Source organism: Mauremys reevesii, linkage group 3, assembly GCF_016161935.1.
Source record: "Mauremys reevesii isolate NIE-2019 linkage group 3, ASM1616193v1, whole genome shotgun sequence".
Lineage (NCBI taxonomy): Eukaryota > Metazoa > Chordata > Testudines > Geoemydidae > Mauremys > Mauremys reevesii.
In genome coordinates this window covers 51,373,371-51,393,311 of record NC_052625.1, presented here as the reverse complement: position 1 = coordinate 51,393,311, position 19,941 = coordinate 51,373,371, and the positions used below count along the sequence as shown (strand labels likewise).

The window sequence follows — 19,941 nt, the reverse complement described above, 5'->3', positions numbered from 1 at the left end:
AAGAATATATTTGATTTAAAAATGTGGCATCTAAATTCCAGACCAGTGGTTTTCAACCTTTTTTCATTCACAGATCCTTAAAAGATTTCGAATGGTGGTGTGGTTCCCTTTGGAAATCTTAGGCATAGTCTGTGGACCCCCACAGGTCCACAGACGACAGGTTGAAAACCACTGCTCGATGATAACAATCTTTCGCAGACATAGTGTATGGACCCCCAGGGTCCGTGGACCACAAGTTGAAAACCACTGTTCTAGATTGTGTGAGAGAAGACATTAAATGTACAGAACAACTTAATTAAACCTGTTGACACAAAGTACTTATTCGATCATCTATCCATTTCTAATGCTCCCATCACCATGCTGTGTAGGCTCCACTGGAATTCACTGACTAAAAGCAAGGAAAAGTGTAGTTAAGGGGAAAATTTGCTTTATTAACATCCAATTCCTGCACACAATAAAGAAGTCCTATAGGACTTGATCATCCAGTGCGACTGGGACACCCACACAGAAGTCACACTGAAGTAAACAGGACTCCATGCAAGTTTAAGGGCTCCCCTGTGTAGATTTAGTTGCCCTCAGCGCTTCAATCCTACAATTTGTTGTCCTTTGTTGATAAGGACAAAAATCTTTCAATCTGCACTGCAATATTCAATGTCAGTATTCAGCTGAAGTCAGGCATTAACAAGAACTAAGGAGGATTTTGTCCTTAGGTACCATAGTGACAGGTGCCAAATAAATATGTAATATCAATAGTAAGAACAAAATTCTCATTGATTTTTTTTGCTAGTTAAATGTGCTCCCCTACCTAAAATCTATTTTTAAAATGTTTCTGACAGCTAATTATCTCTTTAGAGCTAATTAGAGCATACACATTTCAAGTAAAATTTTCAATTTTATAGATGGGATTAATTGAATTTTGATTTTTCAAAATGTGTAGTTGACAGGTTGACATTAATTCATAATTACATGTTATCAAAATAATTAGTGTACTATAAGATAGAATGAAGTTTGTAAACATGCAGTACATCTTATAAAGTGTTTTGGAAAATATACTACACTAATACAGATCATTATATTTCAGCATGGCCAATTAAAACACTCCACAATCTATGTAAATGCAAGAAAGCATGTGGAATAGGCTGTGGTCATAAGACAGACAGTTACTTCAGCAAGAACAAGGCACACGAACACTTGGATCCATACTTTCATCCATTCTAAAATTACAAAAAAGTCTCTCGTACACAATGGGAAATTTGGGATAGCTGCTGTGAATTTTAAATACATGTATAGTAGAATCATAGACTCGTAGGACTGGAAGGGACCTTGACAGGTCTTCTAGCCCAGTCCCCTGCACTCAAGGCAGGACTAAGTATTATGACCATCCATGACAGGTGTTTGTCCAACCTGCTCTTAAAAATCTCCAAGTACTACTGTTATGGTTGTGTGTCAACATGTTAAAGGCACAAAAACAGGCATATTTATGTGTACAGTGCCATGGCAGGCATAGTTTTTACAGCCAAGAAGAGGGCAGGTTCTTCTTTCTTGAAAGTTTCATAGGTTTTGCTTATTCTTTTAAAAATGCTTTCAGGCTTATATATTTTTTTACTCTTTTAATGATATATTTGAAGTGTGCTTTTTCCCCCCAAATTTACAAACAAGGGGGCCTTTGGACCCAGATAATCCTGAAGTATGGATTGTTGTACTGGAGTTTGCATTTTCAAGTCAATGTTTTTTGATGCTCTTTTAAAAGTAAGCTGAGGCTGCTCTTGAAAGAAACTGAAGTTATGTTGTTTTGAATACAGTACATCTGTCTCCTTTATCCCCCCCTCAGACCATAGAACAAAAACTGCAAAGAACTACTGAGTAATCTTTACGGTTTCCTCATCTAATATTATTTTATAATATAGATTACCAACTGCAACACTTGGTTTTAAACTAAACTGTTACATAATGGGAATCAATGTGTGTAAGGGATAATAAACATTTTCTAACAAATCTAGTCTTTCCCACCACCATGTTAGCTTTAAAATGATTCGGAAATGGGTGAATTTTTTTTCACCCCATCCCTCTTTGGCAAATTACAGTTAAAAATTAATTGTTTACCAACAAGTTATATAGAAAGAGGGAAATTATAAAGGAAATGGTTGTTCAACCTTAACTACAGCTGTAATATCAGATGCCACTACATTTTAATCTCGCTCATCATGAAACCTCTTTCACAAGTGCTCTAAAATAGTAACATATTTACAATGAACAGTCACTGTAGTGCTTATTAGCAAGTAAATCAATTTCTCACTCTACCACTAAGATACTTCATTTAATTAGTTCACCGTAAGCAAAGAAATGTTTTTGACATATCAGCTTACAACACACATCAGCATAATCAGTTTTTGGGAGATGCAGTTTTGGGAAAGCATGGAAGATTAACAATCCAATGAAATCTAATCTCACAAGACAAAAAGTTCCAGTACATGTTCCACACAGCCACCACTTCAAGTTCCCCCAGGGAGAGATTTTTAAACGAAATGAAGGGTTAAAGACAGTTGAGTGATGTATTGCAGACACTGTCTGTGAGAGGAAGGAATCCTTATAATTTAGCGAATTTAAAAGCTGATTTTGTCTGAAGAGAGAATTTCTTTAGCAGCGGCATGGATTCCATGGAATCCAACATGGAGGTCACAGTGTACTAAATCCCAATGGAAAAAGCAAATTCTTACAGTCTATCACATGGATACTTTTCGCCTGACTGCACTGTACAAGACCTACTATCTTGATACTTAATCAGTTTTTGTCTTCTCTTGAAAAAGATAGCACAGGTTTTATTCGTATTACAAAATCTGAGATTTTTGTACTACAAGTAATTTTCTTATTATGAGTTCATGCTTTTAAATGAAGTATCATATTCCTGTAAAGGTAACAAGCAAAAAAATGTGACTGTATGCCCTGAAGACCCATGATACTGCACAAGCCTGCCAACATTTTTAGGTTAGAATATTAAAGAAGAAGAAAAAATGCTTCCTATAACTAGTCCAACAGCTGTCTGGAAGCTTTTTTTTTTTATTCTCCCCAAAAGGAGATGCTCCGTTTCTGGAGACACCACAATATCAGGTCGATGCCTGAGGTGGACAGAGCAAGCTCCTATTCCATCCTCCTGTTTCAAAAATCAATTTAATATATAGTCTTCAAATAAAGGACATATCAGATATTAAACTGATAAGAACAGATATAACAGAAGATAATATATTTTATTTTTAAAAAGCATATACAGCATAGCTTCTTATTGGTACACAAGAATAAGCTACCAAAATACATAGTTAACAGACTATTCGCTAATTAATATAAGGCTAATGCCTATATAAGATGCCATGTATACAGCAGATATTGCCCCGGCTGATTTAAAAAAAACACTCACACTTGGAATTGCAGCCGCTTTCTTTCTTTCTGGACCTACAAGTGGACTTGCTGCCATTTCTCCTTTGGATCCAACTGTAGTGCTGCTAAGTTTACGCGACACATCTTTGTCCCATTCCTCTTTCTGTTCACTTTCCACACTATTTGCCTGAGCCCTTTTTGTGTATGATACAGCAGGAGGAATTGATGGACCAACTGTCAAATAAAAACAAAATTATACTATCTAAAACCAATCATTGCTTCTCCCCCAGTCAATATACTCTGAAGTATGATTCTCTATACGTGGAAAAAAAACCTTTGGAATGTCTAGGACTGCAAGGTTGGTGTATATGCTACCTGTAAAATGTGATCGTTACAGACATTAAGTTATCTTTAAATAAATTTGAACCACCTGTCTCCATTACAAATCTGAAGACACGTTCAGTACTTCCTGTTTCATATTAGTATTGATTTATAAGTTTCTACTTATATTTTAGTTCTAATTTTAACGGATTTTAACCATCAATTTGCTACAAAAACAAAGCAAAGAAAATGGGATGGGCAAAATGATAAAAGGGAAACTGTTCCAAATTATTTAAAGAAAAAAAAATTTTTTTTAAAACCTTCCCCTACTGTAGGGTGGCCACTAATGCATCCCCTGAATACTGGACAATCCAATACTTTTGGGAATGGCATGGGCCCATTCCCGCCTGCGTGACCTTATCTCCATCAGCGTGACCTTGCAATCACCATCTGTGCGAGGACATGCTGCATGCAGGATCCCTGTACGCACCTGGTCAAAAGGGGTGGGGTCACACACAGGCAAGACCAAAGCAGCACGCTCTTCAAAATGGTGTCCTCCATGTGTGAGACTGGATAATGCCACATCTGGTTTTACATTAGTGTCAGACGGGACAAACTGGACAAAAGCAGGACTGCTTTGCTTAAAACTGGACATATAGCCTGCCTACCCTATCCTCACTCTCCTCAACCCATGGAGTAAAGCTTTTGTCCACAGAATAAATTAAAACTATTTTAATTTACTTTATGCTTATTTTGGGAGAATCACAGCTCTCCCCTCACAGTTCTTTCTGGGCAGATTCTCAGCTGGTATAATATATACAACTCCATTTATTTCAATGGAGTTTGACAGCTTGCACTAGCTGAGGATCTGCCCCAATGTATTATTTACTTCTGTGGAAAAAAAAACCCACTACTGATCCGTACAGGGGGAACAGGACTGGTGAGATGTGGAAGTCAAAGTAGGAGGAGGAAAGGGTCAAGAGTTTTGCAATAAAAAAAAGTTTTAGCCTTTGACTGCCTGTTTTTTTTGTTTTTAAACTTTTCATATTTAAAATGTGAATATTTACTCCATTTTGTATACCTACTACCACCTGAAGATGCTTCCCAATAACTCTGTAAAATGATTATCCCTGGCTAACCTGACAATTTGGCCTTCAGTCTCAGAATACATAAAACACAATAGCCTGCAGTCTTGGAGTTTATTCAGATCAGGAGTTAATGATCTCTCCCACGAACTATGAATTTGCAATATAGTGTTGTTTTTAAAAAAAACAAAAAACGTATAGTTTTGAATATAACCGAAAATTAGAACTGGTATTTAATTCCATACAGAATTTAGGTGATAGCTCCACCAAAGTAACAAACCCAAAAGGGTCAATTCTATTAAGCTGGCCCACATTTACCACAGAAGCGCTCGTACGGATAAGAAGCATCATGGTGTGGCGTGATGAGGCACACAAGAAATGCACAGAGAGGTGGCGTGCCAGGCTCACAAAACACTGCACACTCAGATTTAAATTGTGTATGTTACTTTACTTGTTTGAATGTCATCCCCACCATGATCACTGAACCGTCGTTGTTTCTGATTGGTCGATATACTCCGCTGGACTTTCAAGTGAGCAGGAGACTGCGTAGAGCTGTTGTTGAGGTCACTGCTGGGTCGAGACCTTTGACTCAGGTTACTACTGGACAGGGATTCACTTCCTTCAAACTACAAACGTAAGAAAGTATTTTAAATATTTTTGAAATGTAGACAAATTAACATTATCAGCGCTACCATATCATTATATAGTGAAGGATTCCTATATAAAGCACTTAATTTGGTTGTTAAGGCTTTTTAATTAAATAGGCTAAAATAGAAAATTGCCTATTTTAAAATATAATTTTCTTCAAGACTTCATAACTTCAGTTATCATTGTTTAAGCTAATCCTGCCCATTCAGAATTGTGAAAATCAATAACACCCCTACAAATGTGCTCAAATTACATCTGCCTAAACATGAATGAACTTGTTTTAAAATGTACAATTAGAGCTCAGAACGATGAGCATTATTTAAAAGAAAAACCATGAGAACCTCAATATTAAGATAATTTATTATCTAGTTTTAAGGCTTTTTTCCCCCCCGTTGATAACATTTTAATATCTGAACAATTTCAAAATATTTTCAAACAAACTTGGAATAGTAAGTCTAGAAATTAGGTCAGGAAAGCAAGTAGTAATGATTTAAGGATGTTTCAGTGTCTTTAACACATTCTTTGGGCCTAGGTAATCCAGCCTTTGCCTTCACAGATTCTAACAAGCACTATAAAGAAAACTGTTAGTAATAGCAGTGTGATTGTCTAAATTTAAACGCTAACAGATTTCTTAGATGGAAAGATGTGTCAGATTCCTCCTCTGTACCAACGTACAGGAGTTCTGGGGTGGGCAGTGACTAGTGAGGGAATGCACTGGAGGATGAGTATATCAAAGCCAGGCTGTCAAAGAGGAGAAGTGCTAGGGGGCAGTGTGGAAACAAAGTTCCTCCATGAGCAAGGTCCCAGCCTGTGGCTGGATCTATTGAGATCACTGAAGATCTCAAGTTATCTTCAGATTTCTGCTAGTTCCACAAGAGTTAGAGAGTTTCCAGTCCCAGTACAGGGTTAACTCTCAAAATTATGAAGTGGCTCATCATTCTTTAAGAATACAATAAAATAAATAATGCACCCTTGTTCAGTTAAACTATTTAACAAAATAGTGTACCCAAACAGTATTTTGTAAGAATTACTGCTATCGTGAAATACTATATTTTGGGTTTTTTAGTTGTATTTCACAGTTAATATTTATTGCACTTAAGTTTAAATGTTATTTTTCCTGTTACTTCCCACCATTTCTGCATAATAAAAGCTAGCAGTTTATAAACAATACATTTACAGAGACAAATTCAAACCTCAGGCCATCTAGCCTTGCATGTGTCAATGAATGAGATACCGTAATAATTTAATCCTTAGAACAGAGTACTCATCTCAACTACTTGTCACTTAGAATTCTACACTGAGGGACAACAGCAGACTGTGTGGGAATATTAATTGTGATTTAAATCCCTCCTAAAATTTCCAAGTCAAATCACACACCCAGTAACTAGAAATTCTTCCTGCTCCCTGGCGTAGCACTCCTCAGTGGCATCACAAACTGCTAAGAAACGGTCAGATCCCAATGTGTTCATCACGTAGGATTAGCCAACCTCTCAAGGTCTAAATAGTCATCTGATGTCCATTAATTCTTGGTGTGGCTGAGGCAGTGCTGCAGAAGAGGAGTTTTATTCAGCCTCTTTGATCCTACATTGCTCTTAGGAGGCCAAGATAAGCCAAGGGTACATGATGCTGATTTACAATTAAACAGGTTGCACAGGATTCATCACTTTGCCCAGTGAATATTTCCAAAAAACATTTTTTTTTAAACTGATGTCTGTTATTTCCATAAAAAACACTTAGGACCAGACCCAAAGCCCATTGAAGTCTACAGAAAGACTCTTGGGAACTTAATGGGTTTTGGATCAGGACCTCAGTAAGTCTCTTCACTTTGAGTAGTGGATTTCTCACCTCTCTCCAATTCCATAATTTTAATGGACAGAACGGACAACAGTGAATAGAGCTAAATTTCCAAGTGCTGTGTAATTTTCCATATACACCACCACCACTGCCAATGGAACTCAATCCTAATAATTCATGCCACAGCTGTTACATTCTTGGACCTCTCCTGAATACCATCAAATCACGTACAATGGCTAACTGTCTTGTAATGTGGAAAAATGGAGACAATTACATTTTATTTGTTAGTTAAAACACACTTAATCCAGGTCTGCAAAGCAAGGTCAAAGCATAAACAAATTGTCACCCAACCCAAGCTAAACTAATTTCTGAAAGTCTTATACAAGGTGAATATAAAATAAAAAAAAAACCCAAATATAACATGTTCAGTACAACTAGATTTAGAACTCAAACTGGCAGATATAAGTTAGATAAAACTTACTTCAGGTGGTTTTCTGCCTAGAAGCAGGTAAGTAGCCATGACTTCATCATACTTTTGCTTTACTAAAGACTCATGGATCTCCTCTCTTGAAAAACCCATAGTGACCATTATGTCTAAAAATAAAAGAATAAAAAGCAGAGTTTATTCTTAGCAGGACAGGTGCCCTAGAGATTCTTGGCAATTTATATACACTGAAAATGGAAAACAAAATTTGAAGGTAACTGATGATTCTACAGTCCAAATGAGTCTACATTGTATTTATTGTCCGGGGACGAAAAGACTTCAGCTCCATTGTTTTCATTGTTACTACTTTCTTGAAAACTTTGGGCCTATGCTATTTAAATGAATAAACTAAACTATACCTAACCTGGCAAAGCACAAAGTAGTCTAGAAAGGGCACCGTGACTAAGTTAAAGTTTCTCATTTAAATAAACAGCAAATACATTTTACTTTTGTAATTAACCAATTCCCTTTGTGGCACTTTCTATCAAATTGTTTTATTTGCACTAAAACATTTATCATCTATTTCCATATAATATGAAAATCCTTACCTATTCTTTTGGTGTCATTAAAATCTGGTTCTGGCTCCGTATATGGCTTTAATTCTTCCTCTTCATGGCCAACATTCATCCACCGATCCTTCATAATTTGCTAGGAAATTAAACAAATCTCAGCTAAAGCATTACACTGTTTATTCAATTAGGGCTTTAAAGTAAATTCAAAGCCTCCCATTGATTTGAATGGAAATTGAATCAGCCCCTGTAAGCTCCGGTTTAGAAAACAAGATGTTTCTTAGTTCCAGCATCAACCGATACATATTTATGTGAACAACAATACTGCTTGGCCAATTAACTAACCAGGAATAGGACCTTCATAAAAGGAGATCTTGTATTACAGCAGTGTTCAAAAGCTACCATTATCTGCATGGTGAAAAGATGGACATAAATTGCCCTTTTATGTAGTTACCATAATAACAAACCACAGTGATTGCTATTAGGACAGATGTTTAAGGAAATTTTTAGGGAATTATCTGCAACTTATAACTTAAGATGGTGCCCTGCTAGCTTAATAGGTTCTTTCTATCTCTATATTTTTCTACAAGGCTTTTCAAAATAAAAACTGAAACTATTATGCTCTGTCATTATCTCATAAGAATATTCTATTACTGTACATCTTTATACACACAGGTTACACAGGCTGACTTGCATGTCATATTTGTCTAAGGCAAAAAAGGGTCAAGTAGCAACATCTAAACAAGGCTCAGTGGCTGCCATAACCCTGCTCAGGAGCAAAGAAAGACTCCCTTAAGCGTCTGTAGCTGGAGCTGCACTAGTGTATCTCTGGTGACGTCAGATTGATGTTTCCAGTTTAGACTCTGGGCATTATATTGTTTTCTGATGAGCTGTTTATTCTGATCTCCTCCCACTCTCCTTAACTCCTTGTGCCCTCAATACTCTTCTATATCCTTCGCTTCCCCATCTCTTCTTCCATGTCCTGGTCTTCTGCACTCCTTTGTTCCAATTCATTCATCCCTTCCTTACTTTCTCCCTCACCCCTTAAAATATTTAACATGCATTTAAAATATATATCAGATTAAAAAAAATCATAACAGTACATTTGCCAATCAGCATTATGATTGAAGCTCAGTCCCAGTCTTCTGCCTCCCCTATTTGTCTCTCTCACACTCTCTGCTTGGACATAACCTAGTACAACAGGACCCTGAGTTTGGTTGAGACTTCTATATGCTACTGCAAAAAAAATAATTTATTCCAAAACAGTTTTTAACAACAATTTCTTTAAATAATTTACAAAAAGAACAGGAGTACTTGTGGCACCTTAGAGACTAACAAATTTATTACAGCATAAGCTTTTGTGAGCTACAGCATCCGAAGAAGTGAGCTGTAGCTTACGAAAGCTTATGCTGTAATAAATTTGTTAGTCTCTAAGGTGCCACAAGTACTCCTGTTCTTTTTGCGGATACAGACTAACAGGCTGCTACTCTGAAACCTTTAAATAATTTAAGAGCCTGTGTAGAAATGCCGCTATGCTCCCAAATGACTGTTGTTCTTTGCGAGATAGGGCAATAATCACTGGCTATGACCATTCATCTTTTCCTGTGGATTGTCTCTCTTCAAAACATATTCACAGTTCATCTCAAGAAAGAACTTTGCATTTAACTATTTCCATGCCATGCAACCATCTTTAATATTATAGACTATATCTATGCATTTTTGGAAGATTTTTTTCTGATACACCTTGCCATTCCTGAACAATTATTCAGAGGGAATCCTAAACCTCCACCACATTTGCTCTTTAAACACATACCTACTTCCTGCTGAATAGCTAGAAACAATACTTATCCTTCAGCTACGATGACAGGTAGAAAAGCCTTTTTGGAGATTGACACAAATGCCGCTCACCAGGTTGCCAAAAGAGACGTGACCACCAATCTATCCTCCCCCCACAGACTCCAAAAATGTCACCGCCAGAAAACACTTCAGTTGAATCCCTCTAAGAGAGAAAGGCTCAATTTTCCTAGGATTTAACCTGGTGTCTTGCACTACTACATGGCTGCCAAACTAAAGACCTATATCTGTCTTACTGCTATTAATAGTACAAAGAATAAAATCTTAAAAACAGCTATTCAGATACATCAGTTTGCTTATTAGCCAACTAATGTTTTGCTGATAGTAAAATCACCAGATATACGATTAAAATTCTGCCTCAGAAATAATCTTCGTAATTATTTTTGCTAATGGACACAAACTGCTGCTGTCTTCTCTGGCCACAGACTCAGCTGACAGTTGACTCTGATTATTTACAAGGAGTCTTATCACATGATCGTCGCCAAGACTATTACTATCCAACTACAAAGTTCACAACAGACAGAAGATGTTGGAATCCTTCAGTTCATTTGTAGTATTCTCAGCAAATGGAGCAGGAATGCAAAACTATTTCTACAATGATATTTTTGGCAAGAGAAACCACCTTTCTAAGAAGCATCCCATTCCTCCCCTCCATCCCCACTAGATCTTTCAGCAACATGACTGGACCAATACCATTTTTGATGCAGTGCTATTAGTTTTGTCCCTCTCCTTGCTATTCAGATCTATGGTTCAAAGCTTCTCTAATCTAGTCCTCCATCTTTTAAAGATGAGTATGTTTTTAAGCTAAAATTCACTATTTTTTTGTCAATTAAGTACATTAATTTAGAGGTATTATCTAGTTATTGTTCAATATCCAAAAAAGCCCAGTTGCAGTAAAGCACTTTTAAAGCGTATGGAGATGATCTAGCCTCAGAAGGATCAGTATTACATTTGTAGGGAGTTCAGTCTGGCTTTTGGTCAGCTAATTGTACAGCAACAGCTTTGGTCAGGATATTTTAAAATCTGATTATCAACCCAAACTACATGTGAACTGGCTAGATGCTGGTGCAATGCACCATGCCTGAAGTCTTAGGGAAGACGATCTAGTAATGTTCTGGCTTGGTTTGAGACTTGTTAGTCTCAAAAACATCCATTTTGTTATTCTTCGTAACTGTAAACCTGCCCTGTTGCAATTTCCCTACTTCTCATTTCTTTTGAACTTGAAATCTTGTCAATTTAAAGAAGTCCCAAGTAGTTTCTGGTACTGTACCTGCCCCTAAATCAGGGGTTCTCAGGACAATTTTTTTGGTGGCCTCAGAGTGCAGCCACCAACTCTTGCTGGTGGCCGCTCTCACACTTTTTCCTAAAATACTTGATTAGCTTTAGGAAAACCAAATACATATGCACATGTACATGTCCAAATCATTGTTTGTTTATTTATTGCTAGCTAGTATGTCTGTTGTGAAAAATGATATTAGCAAACATACAAGTATCACTTTTCACAGCAGACTTACTCAGCCCTGGCAAGCCTGGGGACAAATTAAGCCCTGGCTGCAGGGTTGGGGGAGGCAGTGGGGGCCAGGGGAGATGGGGAGGCAGTGGGGAGCTAGAGCCTGAAGCCATGTGGCCAGAGCCTGCTGCCCCTCCACCCCAGGGCTGAAGCCCAAAGCCTGAGCTTCACCACCCCTGGGTAGGTGGGGAACTCACTAGCTGCCTGCTCCTCCAGTGTTGTGCCCCAGGTGTCTCCAGAGGGGGGCAGGGCACAACCCTTGCTGCTGGCCCCAGCATCCAGGAGCAACAGAGAGGGGGAGAGGACTCTACTTTGCCCTCCCCCCAGGAGGCTATGGCTGCAAGAAAAGCCCCTGATGGCCACGTGAGAGAAACACTGCCCTATATATCCCATCAACATTTGTGATTGTAAAACAACATTTTCCTACTTTTAAAATGTTTCCCTGTTCATATGGAAAAGGCCTACACAAACAAGGTTTATAGTATTTACATAACACATACCAGCCCAAGGGCTAAGCCTACTACTTAAGGTGCTGTTTCTTCAGTTCCAATTTTGCTGCTGCTGTTCCTGGTAAACACCCTCTTGGTGAAAAAACAAAACAAAACACACACTGGATCTCTTACCAGAGCAGCATGAGAGTGTCATGCTAGTGCATGGCTCAGAAATAACAAATGACCAGTAACAAAAGAGTGAAGCTGACTAAGCAAAATACTGTCAAAACACACAAACTAAAAAGAGAAAAATATTCTCGAATCTTTTCCAGTTCCAATAACCATATATATTAATTGTAACAGTAACAAGGGCAGCATTTTCTGATGGAAATGTGAATTTTAAGTTGATTTTGTCCCTATAGCTAACATGCTGAAGAGGACTAGAAGCAACACTCAGGCAGATATATAAAATATTTATTTCCAAGCCATGTACCCTAAACTTTTCACCCCAAATAATACTTCATATCTCACTAATAAAATGCATTTTTGTGATGGTGCTCTCCTTCAAATTAGAGGATGGATTCTCGCCCAGTGTTTCATTTCAAGAGTGCCTCAGACTCTGTTTATTCACTCCCTTTTTGCAGATATTTGGCAGTAACCCATTTTCTACCCTAGAAAAGCAGGCTCCTGTATGGCTGCCATCAGCAACACTCTACAGGGACAATGATGGGTTTCAAAGAATAGGAGTAGATGATTGTCATACTCAAACACTGAGGAGCCAAGTTATGCCTCCAGGGTTTCCAAGAATCTTTAGTCTCAAGGGCTAGACCTGAATCTCTTTACGAGAAGAAACTTATAAATGGAAGGCTGGAAGAAGCCATTCATTCTGAAGTCAGTCTTTCAGCTTCTTGCAGTGGACTAAGCTCTTATCAATGTATTCTCTAAGCAGGAATATAATGTAATTTATTACAATCAACCAATCAGAAAACACCATTACCCAGCTTCCATCCAACTATTGAACACAACAGTTATTCTGAAATGAAAAATACTTGTGACAAATCACAAAGGAAGCCCAGCTTGAAAGAAAAAGCTGTTTACAAGCACAGCTCGCTATGAATATGCTTCCTAGCCAGGCATGCAAGAAAGCTCAAACTATTACACTGGAAAGAAAGAACTGCTTAAATGGGATGAATGCTCTGGAACACCATCCCCTGCTAGGAAAGCAAACACATGAAGATAAAATAAAGGTCACTAGTGACTAATGCACCTCCGTTGTACTTTTTATTTCGGATACTGGATAGGCATTATCAAATCTTTCTTTGCCACAGATCTCCAAAAGCAATATAAAACGGCAATTAGATTTGTGGTCTAAATCTATACACAAAAAATATTTGGTGTAATATACTACATCTCTGGAGCCAAATCAGCAATCATATGCTGTTGCAGGAAACAGCATTTTACATTAAACTACTTGACTAAATTGTACATTTTGAAACACCTTACAAAACTGTTAAATAACTGCTTAAAACCAGATTTCCCCACTCCTGGTAAATCTGGCATACATTTTTACAGACAAAACAGTATGACTCAATTCAGTGTGAATTCTCATCAAATAGATTTTTAGCTGAAGGACAGGACAGAACTAGTAGTATTATTTCTTGGTTACCAAAAAATAAAATTATTAATGCCCAGGAAATTAGGAGAGAAAACGAGATTAAGCAAAACTAGCTAACAACTATCAAGTTTACCATTGTAACAGCTTTCAATATTTGTGTTTATGACACCAGACAAATGAAAGCTCATTTCCCATTATAGTCAGAGCTATTCATCTTGCCTCCACCCTCCAGGCAGTAGGCTGGCAATTTGAAGTCATGGTAAGAACTCTTGGGGCATTGCTTCACACTGCTTTTTGTTTTACCTCAACCAAAAAAATGTTCCCCAAAACAGCCATTTACAACAACCCTATTCTGCTTGCCACATTTTTTTGAACTAGCTCCATGTTTAACCATTTGCAAGAAGTCAAATAGAAGCAGTTTGCACTTTGTAATGCTCTTAAAGTGACAGTCCTTTGATCGGCCAAAAGTTAAGAAAGGGAAAGACTCCATGGCCTTGTCTCATATTCAAACTGCACTGCCCTCTGCAATGCTTCCTGACAATCCTAGGAACTGCAAGCCTCTACAACAGAAATAAAGTGGGATCTTTCTTTCAAAAACAATGTCCTGTCTGGTTATTGGAGTAAGTAGTTCATTCTTGCTGTGAAGATAATTTCAGAAATTACTTACTTCTAAGCTCCCTCGTTTTATTGGATTCAGCACCAATAGTTTTTTCAGTAGATTTTCACAGTCTGTGGACATATAGAATGGAATACGGTACTTTCCCCGTAATACTCGCTCCCTCAGTTCCTAAATAGAAAAGAAAAAATATTCTTGACGCTGAAAAGTTAGCAAATTGAAATTGAGATGTCAAATTTCAACTCTACCTTTAAATTCTGACCATCGAATGGCAAGGAGCCACTGACTAGTGTGTAAAGAATAACTCCAAGACTCCATACATCCACCTCTGGGCCATCATATTTCTTTCCTTGAAAAAGTTCAGGAGCAGCATAGGGTGGGCTTCCACAAAAAGTGTCTAGTTTGTTACCAATTGTAAATTCATTACTAAAACCAAAATCTGCAATTTTAATGTTCATGTCTGCATCAAGTAGAAGGTTTTCTGCCTAAGAGAAAAATATTGAAAGAAAAATGACCAAATGTATACATCACAATAAAGATCAACATATAAGTGTGCATCACTTTTGAGAAGAAAAGTTACATTTTCCAAAATACTCAGTTTGACATTAGAGAACAAAGGAAACAAACCCTGTTAATTCACTACTTACAATATTGATATTTAAAATATCTGGAGTCCAATTTTGGAGGTGCAAATAAAGTTAAATTCAAAGGATTTATTGTTCAGACAATAATTTACAGTGTATAAAGCTAGACTGCAGTTAAAACTAGTTGACTGTGGATTCAAAAGCAATCTAGTGCTTCTAAATTGAAAGCTTTGGCCTAGAAGACTTAGCCGGTTTGCTTCCAAAGGATATAAATTGAGTCCCAGGCACGTTGCCATGGGTATGGGCGTACCGGAATGGCTTCCCCAGGCAGCAATTTAAAGGGCCTGGGGCACCCAGTAGTGGCTGGAGCCCCAGGTCCTTTAAATTGCTGCCAGAGCCCCGCTGCTGGAGCCCCTGGGTAGCAGAGGTGGCCAGGACCCCTGAGGCTCCGGCAGCGATTTAAAGGGCCCGGCACTCCCCTGCAGTAGCTGCAGCTGGGAGCCCCTGGCCCTTTAAATCACCGCAGGAGCCCCGCTGCTGCTACCCCAGGGCTCCGGGAGCAGGGCTCAGGCAGTGACTTAAAGGGCATGGGGCGGTAGCGGCAGCGGAGCCCTGGGCCCTTTAAATTGCCGCCTGAGCCCCACTGCTGGAGCCCTGGGGTAGCAGCAGCAGGACTTGGGTGGCAATTTAAAGGGCCCATGGCTCCGGCTGCTGCTACCACCCCGGGGGCCCTTTAAATTGCCGCCTGAGCCCTGCTGCCAGAGCCCTGGGATAGTGGTGGAAGCCGGGACCCCCGGTGCTCCATTGGCAATTTAAAGGGACCAGGGCTCCGCTGCAGTAGTGGTGACCAGAACCCCGGGCCCTTTAAATGGCCCCCGAGCCCCGGGGCTCCCAGGCGCCTCTGCAGCTGGTAGCTCCGACAGTAACTTAAAGGGACCGGGGCTACCAGCCACCGCTACCACACCCCAGGGCCCTCTAAATCTCGATTTAAAGGGCTTGGGGCTCTAAAGGCCCCGCCCCTTCTGGCTGAGGCCCCACCCCTCCAGTTGAGGCCCCGCCCCCTGCTCAGGACTCCTGAGTAAGTCCTTTAAATTACTTTCATCCGTGTGCGCCAATTCTGGAAGTGTGATTTGCCTAATTACTGTACTGTTATTTCTCAATGAACCGGTTGTTTGATGTTTTTCGTGTTAATCCCACCCCTTTGGCTCATTCTCCAGGACCTCAGTATCGCTTGCCCTGAACCCCATTGAGTTCTTTTAAAATCAAAGTGAACCAAGATGTGCCTTCCTCTTCATTCCTTCCAACTACAGTCCAGCAAGGCTCTTGGCACATAAATCGGTGTCTATTTGCCTTTACATTATTCACACTGGGAGAATCCCCGATTCTCCCTTCTAATTTGTTTGGAAACCAGTTAAAAATAATACTGAGTTATTTTGGAGAGATGAACCTTTGCTAACCTGTAGGAAGTAATTAGGTGGATTGAAGAAAGATGATGAAAAGTGGGAGTAGGGGAAGGAAATACACAAGGAGAGAAAAAATTCTTGCTTATGTTAACTTTTTTAAAACTACCTTTAAACAATTTGATAGACCATTTTTGTAGCCTTAAACCTGGACTCGTCAAGCAATTTCATTATAACCTGAGGATGCTTCCTGTTAACTTTAACCAACATATCCTCGGTTATAAACAGGTCAGCCTTTGTTTGTTCACCTCAGGCTATGATCATTATACGTTAAAAAGTTATAACAAACTCCTCTCTCTCTTTATTGGATAATCCTTTACTGCTGATTCCTTTAGTTTGTTTTTTTTGCACAAGCAAGAGACAGCCCTATAACCAATGACCAATGCATTGCAGTCCTATACTGCAGCATACTGCCATCGTGACTATCCATGTTCACACATGTGGAGATGACGTGTAGCAGATTTATTACCTAGCTCAAAGCTTCTCTTTCTTCCCCCTTCAACAGCTCTTGGTAAATATAGGAATAACTAGAGAGGAGGGCATGTCTCAAGATGTTTTTTTCTCTGGCTTGTAAAGTTTCAATTCCCATGCCATGGAAGTACAGTACAGTTTGCAATAGGAGTCAAGTTTCAGAAAAAACACATTCAAACTACAAATTAGTCATAAATTGTAGTCCAAAATTACATCCAAGAGAGAGGATGATTTCGCTCTCTCTTAACACAGAGTTACCATCTGAAAAGCATGGCTGATTTACTCATACTGTAGCTGGATGCACCCTGAGGGACCTGTTTTGTAACAAAGGGCTGCTAAAGTCTGTTTTTCATTCCTCGGACTTTTTATATTTCAGCAGAATCAGGTACTCCTAATAAAAAGCCAATATACTGCTATTTGCTTTACTCTGCTTAGTTCCACTATGCAAAGCAATAACATACTTTATGTAGCAGTTCAAAGCAAAGAAAAATTTCCGGAAATGCTTCAGGAAACCACAATACAGAAATACACTGATATTTGCTGTTCTTCTACTAGGCCAAAAACTGTAGTTTGTTGATCAATAATCAGAAAGGAAATGGGTATAAAAAGTATCATAAGACAAGGAGGAACATTAGAGAGAGATCAGATGCTTAGAGACCCTGGATCAAGGCCTCCTCTCAAGCAGAAGTTTTGACATTTCTTGTGCAACATCGCTAACAGATCTGTAGACTGTTGATTCCAATTGACAAACAGTTCTTGAATGTGAAGTCCTTCACAGAGTATTCAAGACTGCTTGCAGGTTTTCTCCTAAAGCAATGGGAAAGCACATTTTGTAGGCCTAGAGGGTGGAGCGCCACTAAAGTTACGTTGCAAGTATAAATTCCCAAAGACCTTAGCATTGCATGAGAATATTTTCCAAAGATTAAGGCCTCAGTCTTTGTATTCAACTCACATCCTTCAAAAGGCCAGTCTTCTCTGGTAACCTGTACCTCCTTAGGAACACCAGACACTTGTAGCTAGGATGACTGTCCATGTCAGCTGAGGTTGCCATAGACCTAACTCCCACATCCAAAGCATCAAGCTCTGCTTGGAGGGAAGTGCATATAACATGCTTTCCTTCAGTAATCAGCTATTTACATTCCTCTCTGCAGTCCTGCAGGATCTTGCCGGTGAATGCTGCAATGTTTTCATAATTCAGAAAGTCATTTTGCCAACAGCAATTGATAGTTGGGGATTCTCATCTGCAAGCTTGCCGATGAGTAGCTTTTACATCCAAAAATATTAATTTTCTGGGCTCCTGTCCCAGGGGATAATTTTCAAAGGGCCCTTGTGTCCATCTTTTGTAGACTGCAGATACCACAAGGGATCCTAGAGTAGTATGTGAGTAAAGCAGCTCAAATCCAGAAGACAGGACCTGGTACCAATGCTCTGCACTTTTTCATGTAGGAACTCTCAAGGCTGGTGTTTGCCAGAGCAGTTTAGCAGGATCCAAAAGGTCTTCAATTAAAGGCATTCCTTAGACAACTTGGCCTAGGGGTGTACAGGATGCCCAGGAGCTTATGAGACCTCTCCTGGACCACTTCTACCAGTACCTCCAGCATGTTTGTCTCCATTCAGAGCAGTTCTTGGAAGGATTTGTAGTCATCAAGTTTGAGGATGCTTATGGAAGAACCACCTCATCAGGAGATGGTACATTAAGATCCTCCGTCTGAAGCTCTACATCAGAGCCATGATACAGATGCTCACCAGTAATGAAGGTTCTTGAATAGTTTTGGGTGCTACTCTCTGTAACAGCAGAAATGAAGCTTTAGACCTGCCCATGATGCAAATGCTGCTCACCTTGTAGACTGAAAACCCCATGTGTCCAGTACTACTAAAGGTGCTGGTAAGCATAAGGACCAGGGGGCCAGGGTGGAGGACACCAGGAATTAGGATCCCTATGTCTTTTGGAGATAAGCTAACAATAATAAACCCTGGATTTCCTTTCAAAGATGTAAGTCATTGATCATGACCCTAGGGAATGAGAAGCCTCTTTGCTACCATAAGAAGCTGAGGGCTGCTGCTCCTGAAGTAGTGGAGCTGAAGCAAGATTCCTAGTAGGCACACTCTCATCACCTGTTCTAGTCAGTACCAGTCTGTGAAGTACTTGGTACCAGAGGGGGCAAACCTTAGTATTAGCTAACAGTGGTGAGTTGGTGCAGATGAGACAGATCTCCCAGTACCATATAATTCCTTGGTACTGAGAACTCAGGTGCCAAGAAGAGGTGAATCGATGACACTGGTACCAGGGTGGTTGATACCAAAGATGCCAATACTGTGTGCTTCAGTGCTGTACAAGTAGTTCTTGGTGAAGTTTTTCAGTCTGAGGAGACCAATACTGGGGCTCAGTGACCAGAGTCTAAATGGGTCACAAAGGGACCTTGCAGACAAATGCAGAAGATTTATGCTTCTTAGAGCTGGTTTCCAGTATAGGAGAACTAGATCTCCTCCCTTTAACATCCCTTTAAAGAATGCTCCTTTGCCCCTCTGTCATTAGAGGTGTTACCAGTTGAGAAGGAAGACTGTTCACACCAAAGGAGCAGGAGCAGACAATTGATCAGGGATCCTGGGGTCTTAGGAAGGATACATGCATTTTTCCATTAAGAACATTTTTAGATATGCATCACTAGCTTTCTGCATCCTCACTGAGAATGATTTACAAATTGATCACCTGTCAATAACATGTCCTTCCCGAAACACATTTGGTGTGTCCAAAGTTAAGAAATATTACTGCCTCGTTGGAGGGGCAATTCTGAAACACTGGCAATTTCTGCTTCACCATAGCAGGCTGATGCTGTGCTGGGTAGATCCTGAGAGAAACAAGTTCCCTACAACAGGTACAGAAAATAAAAAGAGAGGACAAAAAGAGGAAACACTCCCCTAATTACCAACCTAACTTTCCTCGCTGACAATAACTATTTACAAAGAGCAATAAAGGCTGCACAGTGAGTGAAAGCAGTCAGACGCTGCAGGGTGAATCACTCTGAATCACCAAATACTTACAGAGTGGAGAAGAACAGATGGAAAAACCCACATTGCTTACAGATTTTTAAAAGACGTGATCAGTTTAAGCATTTTACTATAAATTGTCTTAATCTTGAAACCATGATAGCTGGCAGCATTTATGAGTACAATATATATGCATTAA

At 39.3% G+C, this 19,941-nt stretch overlaps 1 protein-coding gene and 1 pseudogene across 3 annotated transcripts in view; both read right to left on the bottom strand.

The window, feature by feature from the left end:
- MARK1 (microtubule affinity regulating kinase 1) overlaps positions 1-19,941 on the bottom strand; it is a 106,358-nt gene that overhangs the window by 20,391 nt on the left and 66,026 nt on the right. For all 3 annotated transcript variants that reach the window (XM_039530921.1, XM_039530920.1, XM_039530919.1), the window contains exons 8-13: positions 14,488-14,724; positions 14,291-14,410; positions 8,253-8,352; positions 7,702-7,814; positions 5,251-5,404; positions 3,413-3,606 (exon numbers count right to left, since the gene is read on the bottom strand). In XM_039530921.1, coding sequence (XP_039386855.1) covers positions 3,413-3,606; positions 5,251-5,404; positions 7,702-7,814; positions 8,253-8,352; positions 14,291-14,410; positions 14,488-14,724 — 918 coding nt within the window. The remainder of the gene's footprint in view (positions 1-3,412; positions 3,607-5,250; positions 5,405-7,701; positions 7,815-8,252; positions 8,353-14,290; positions 14,411-14,487; positions 14,725-19,941) is intronic.
- On the bottom strand, positions 3,072-3,244 carry LOC120402455 (annotated as a pseudogene).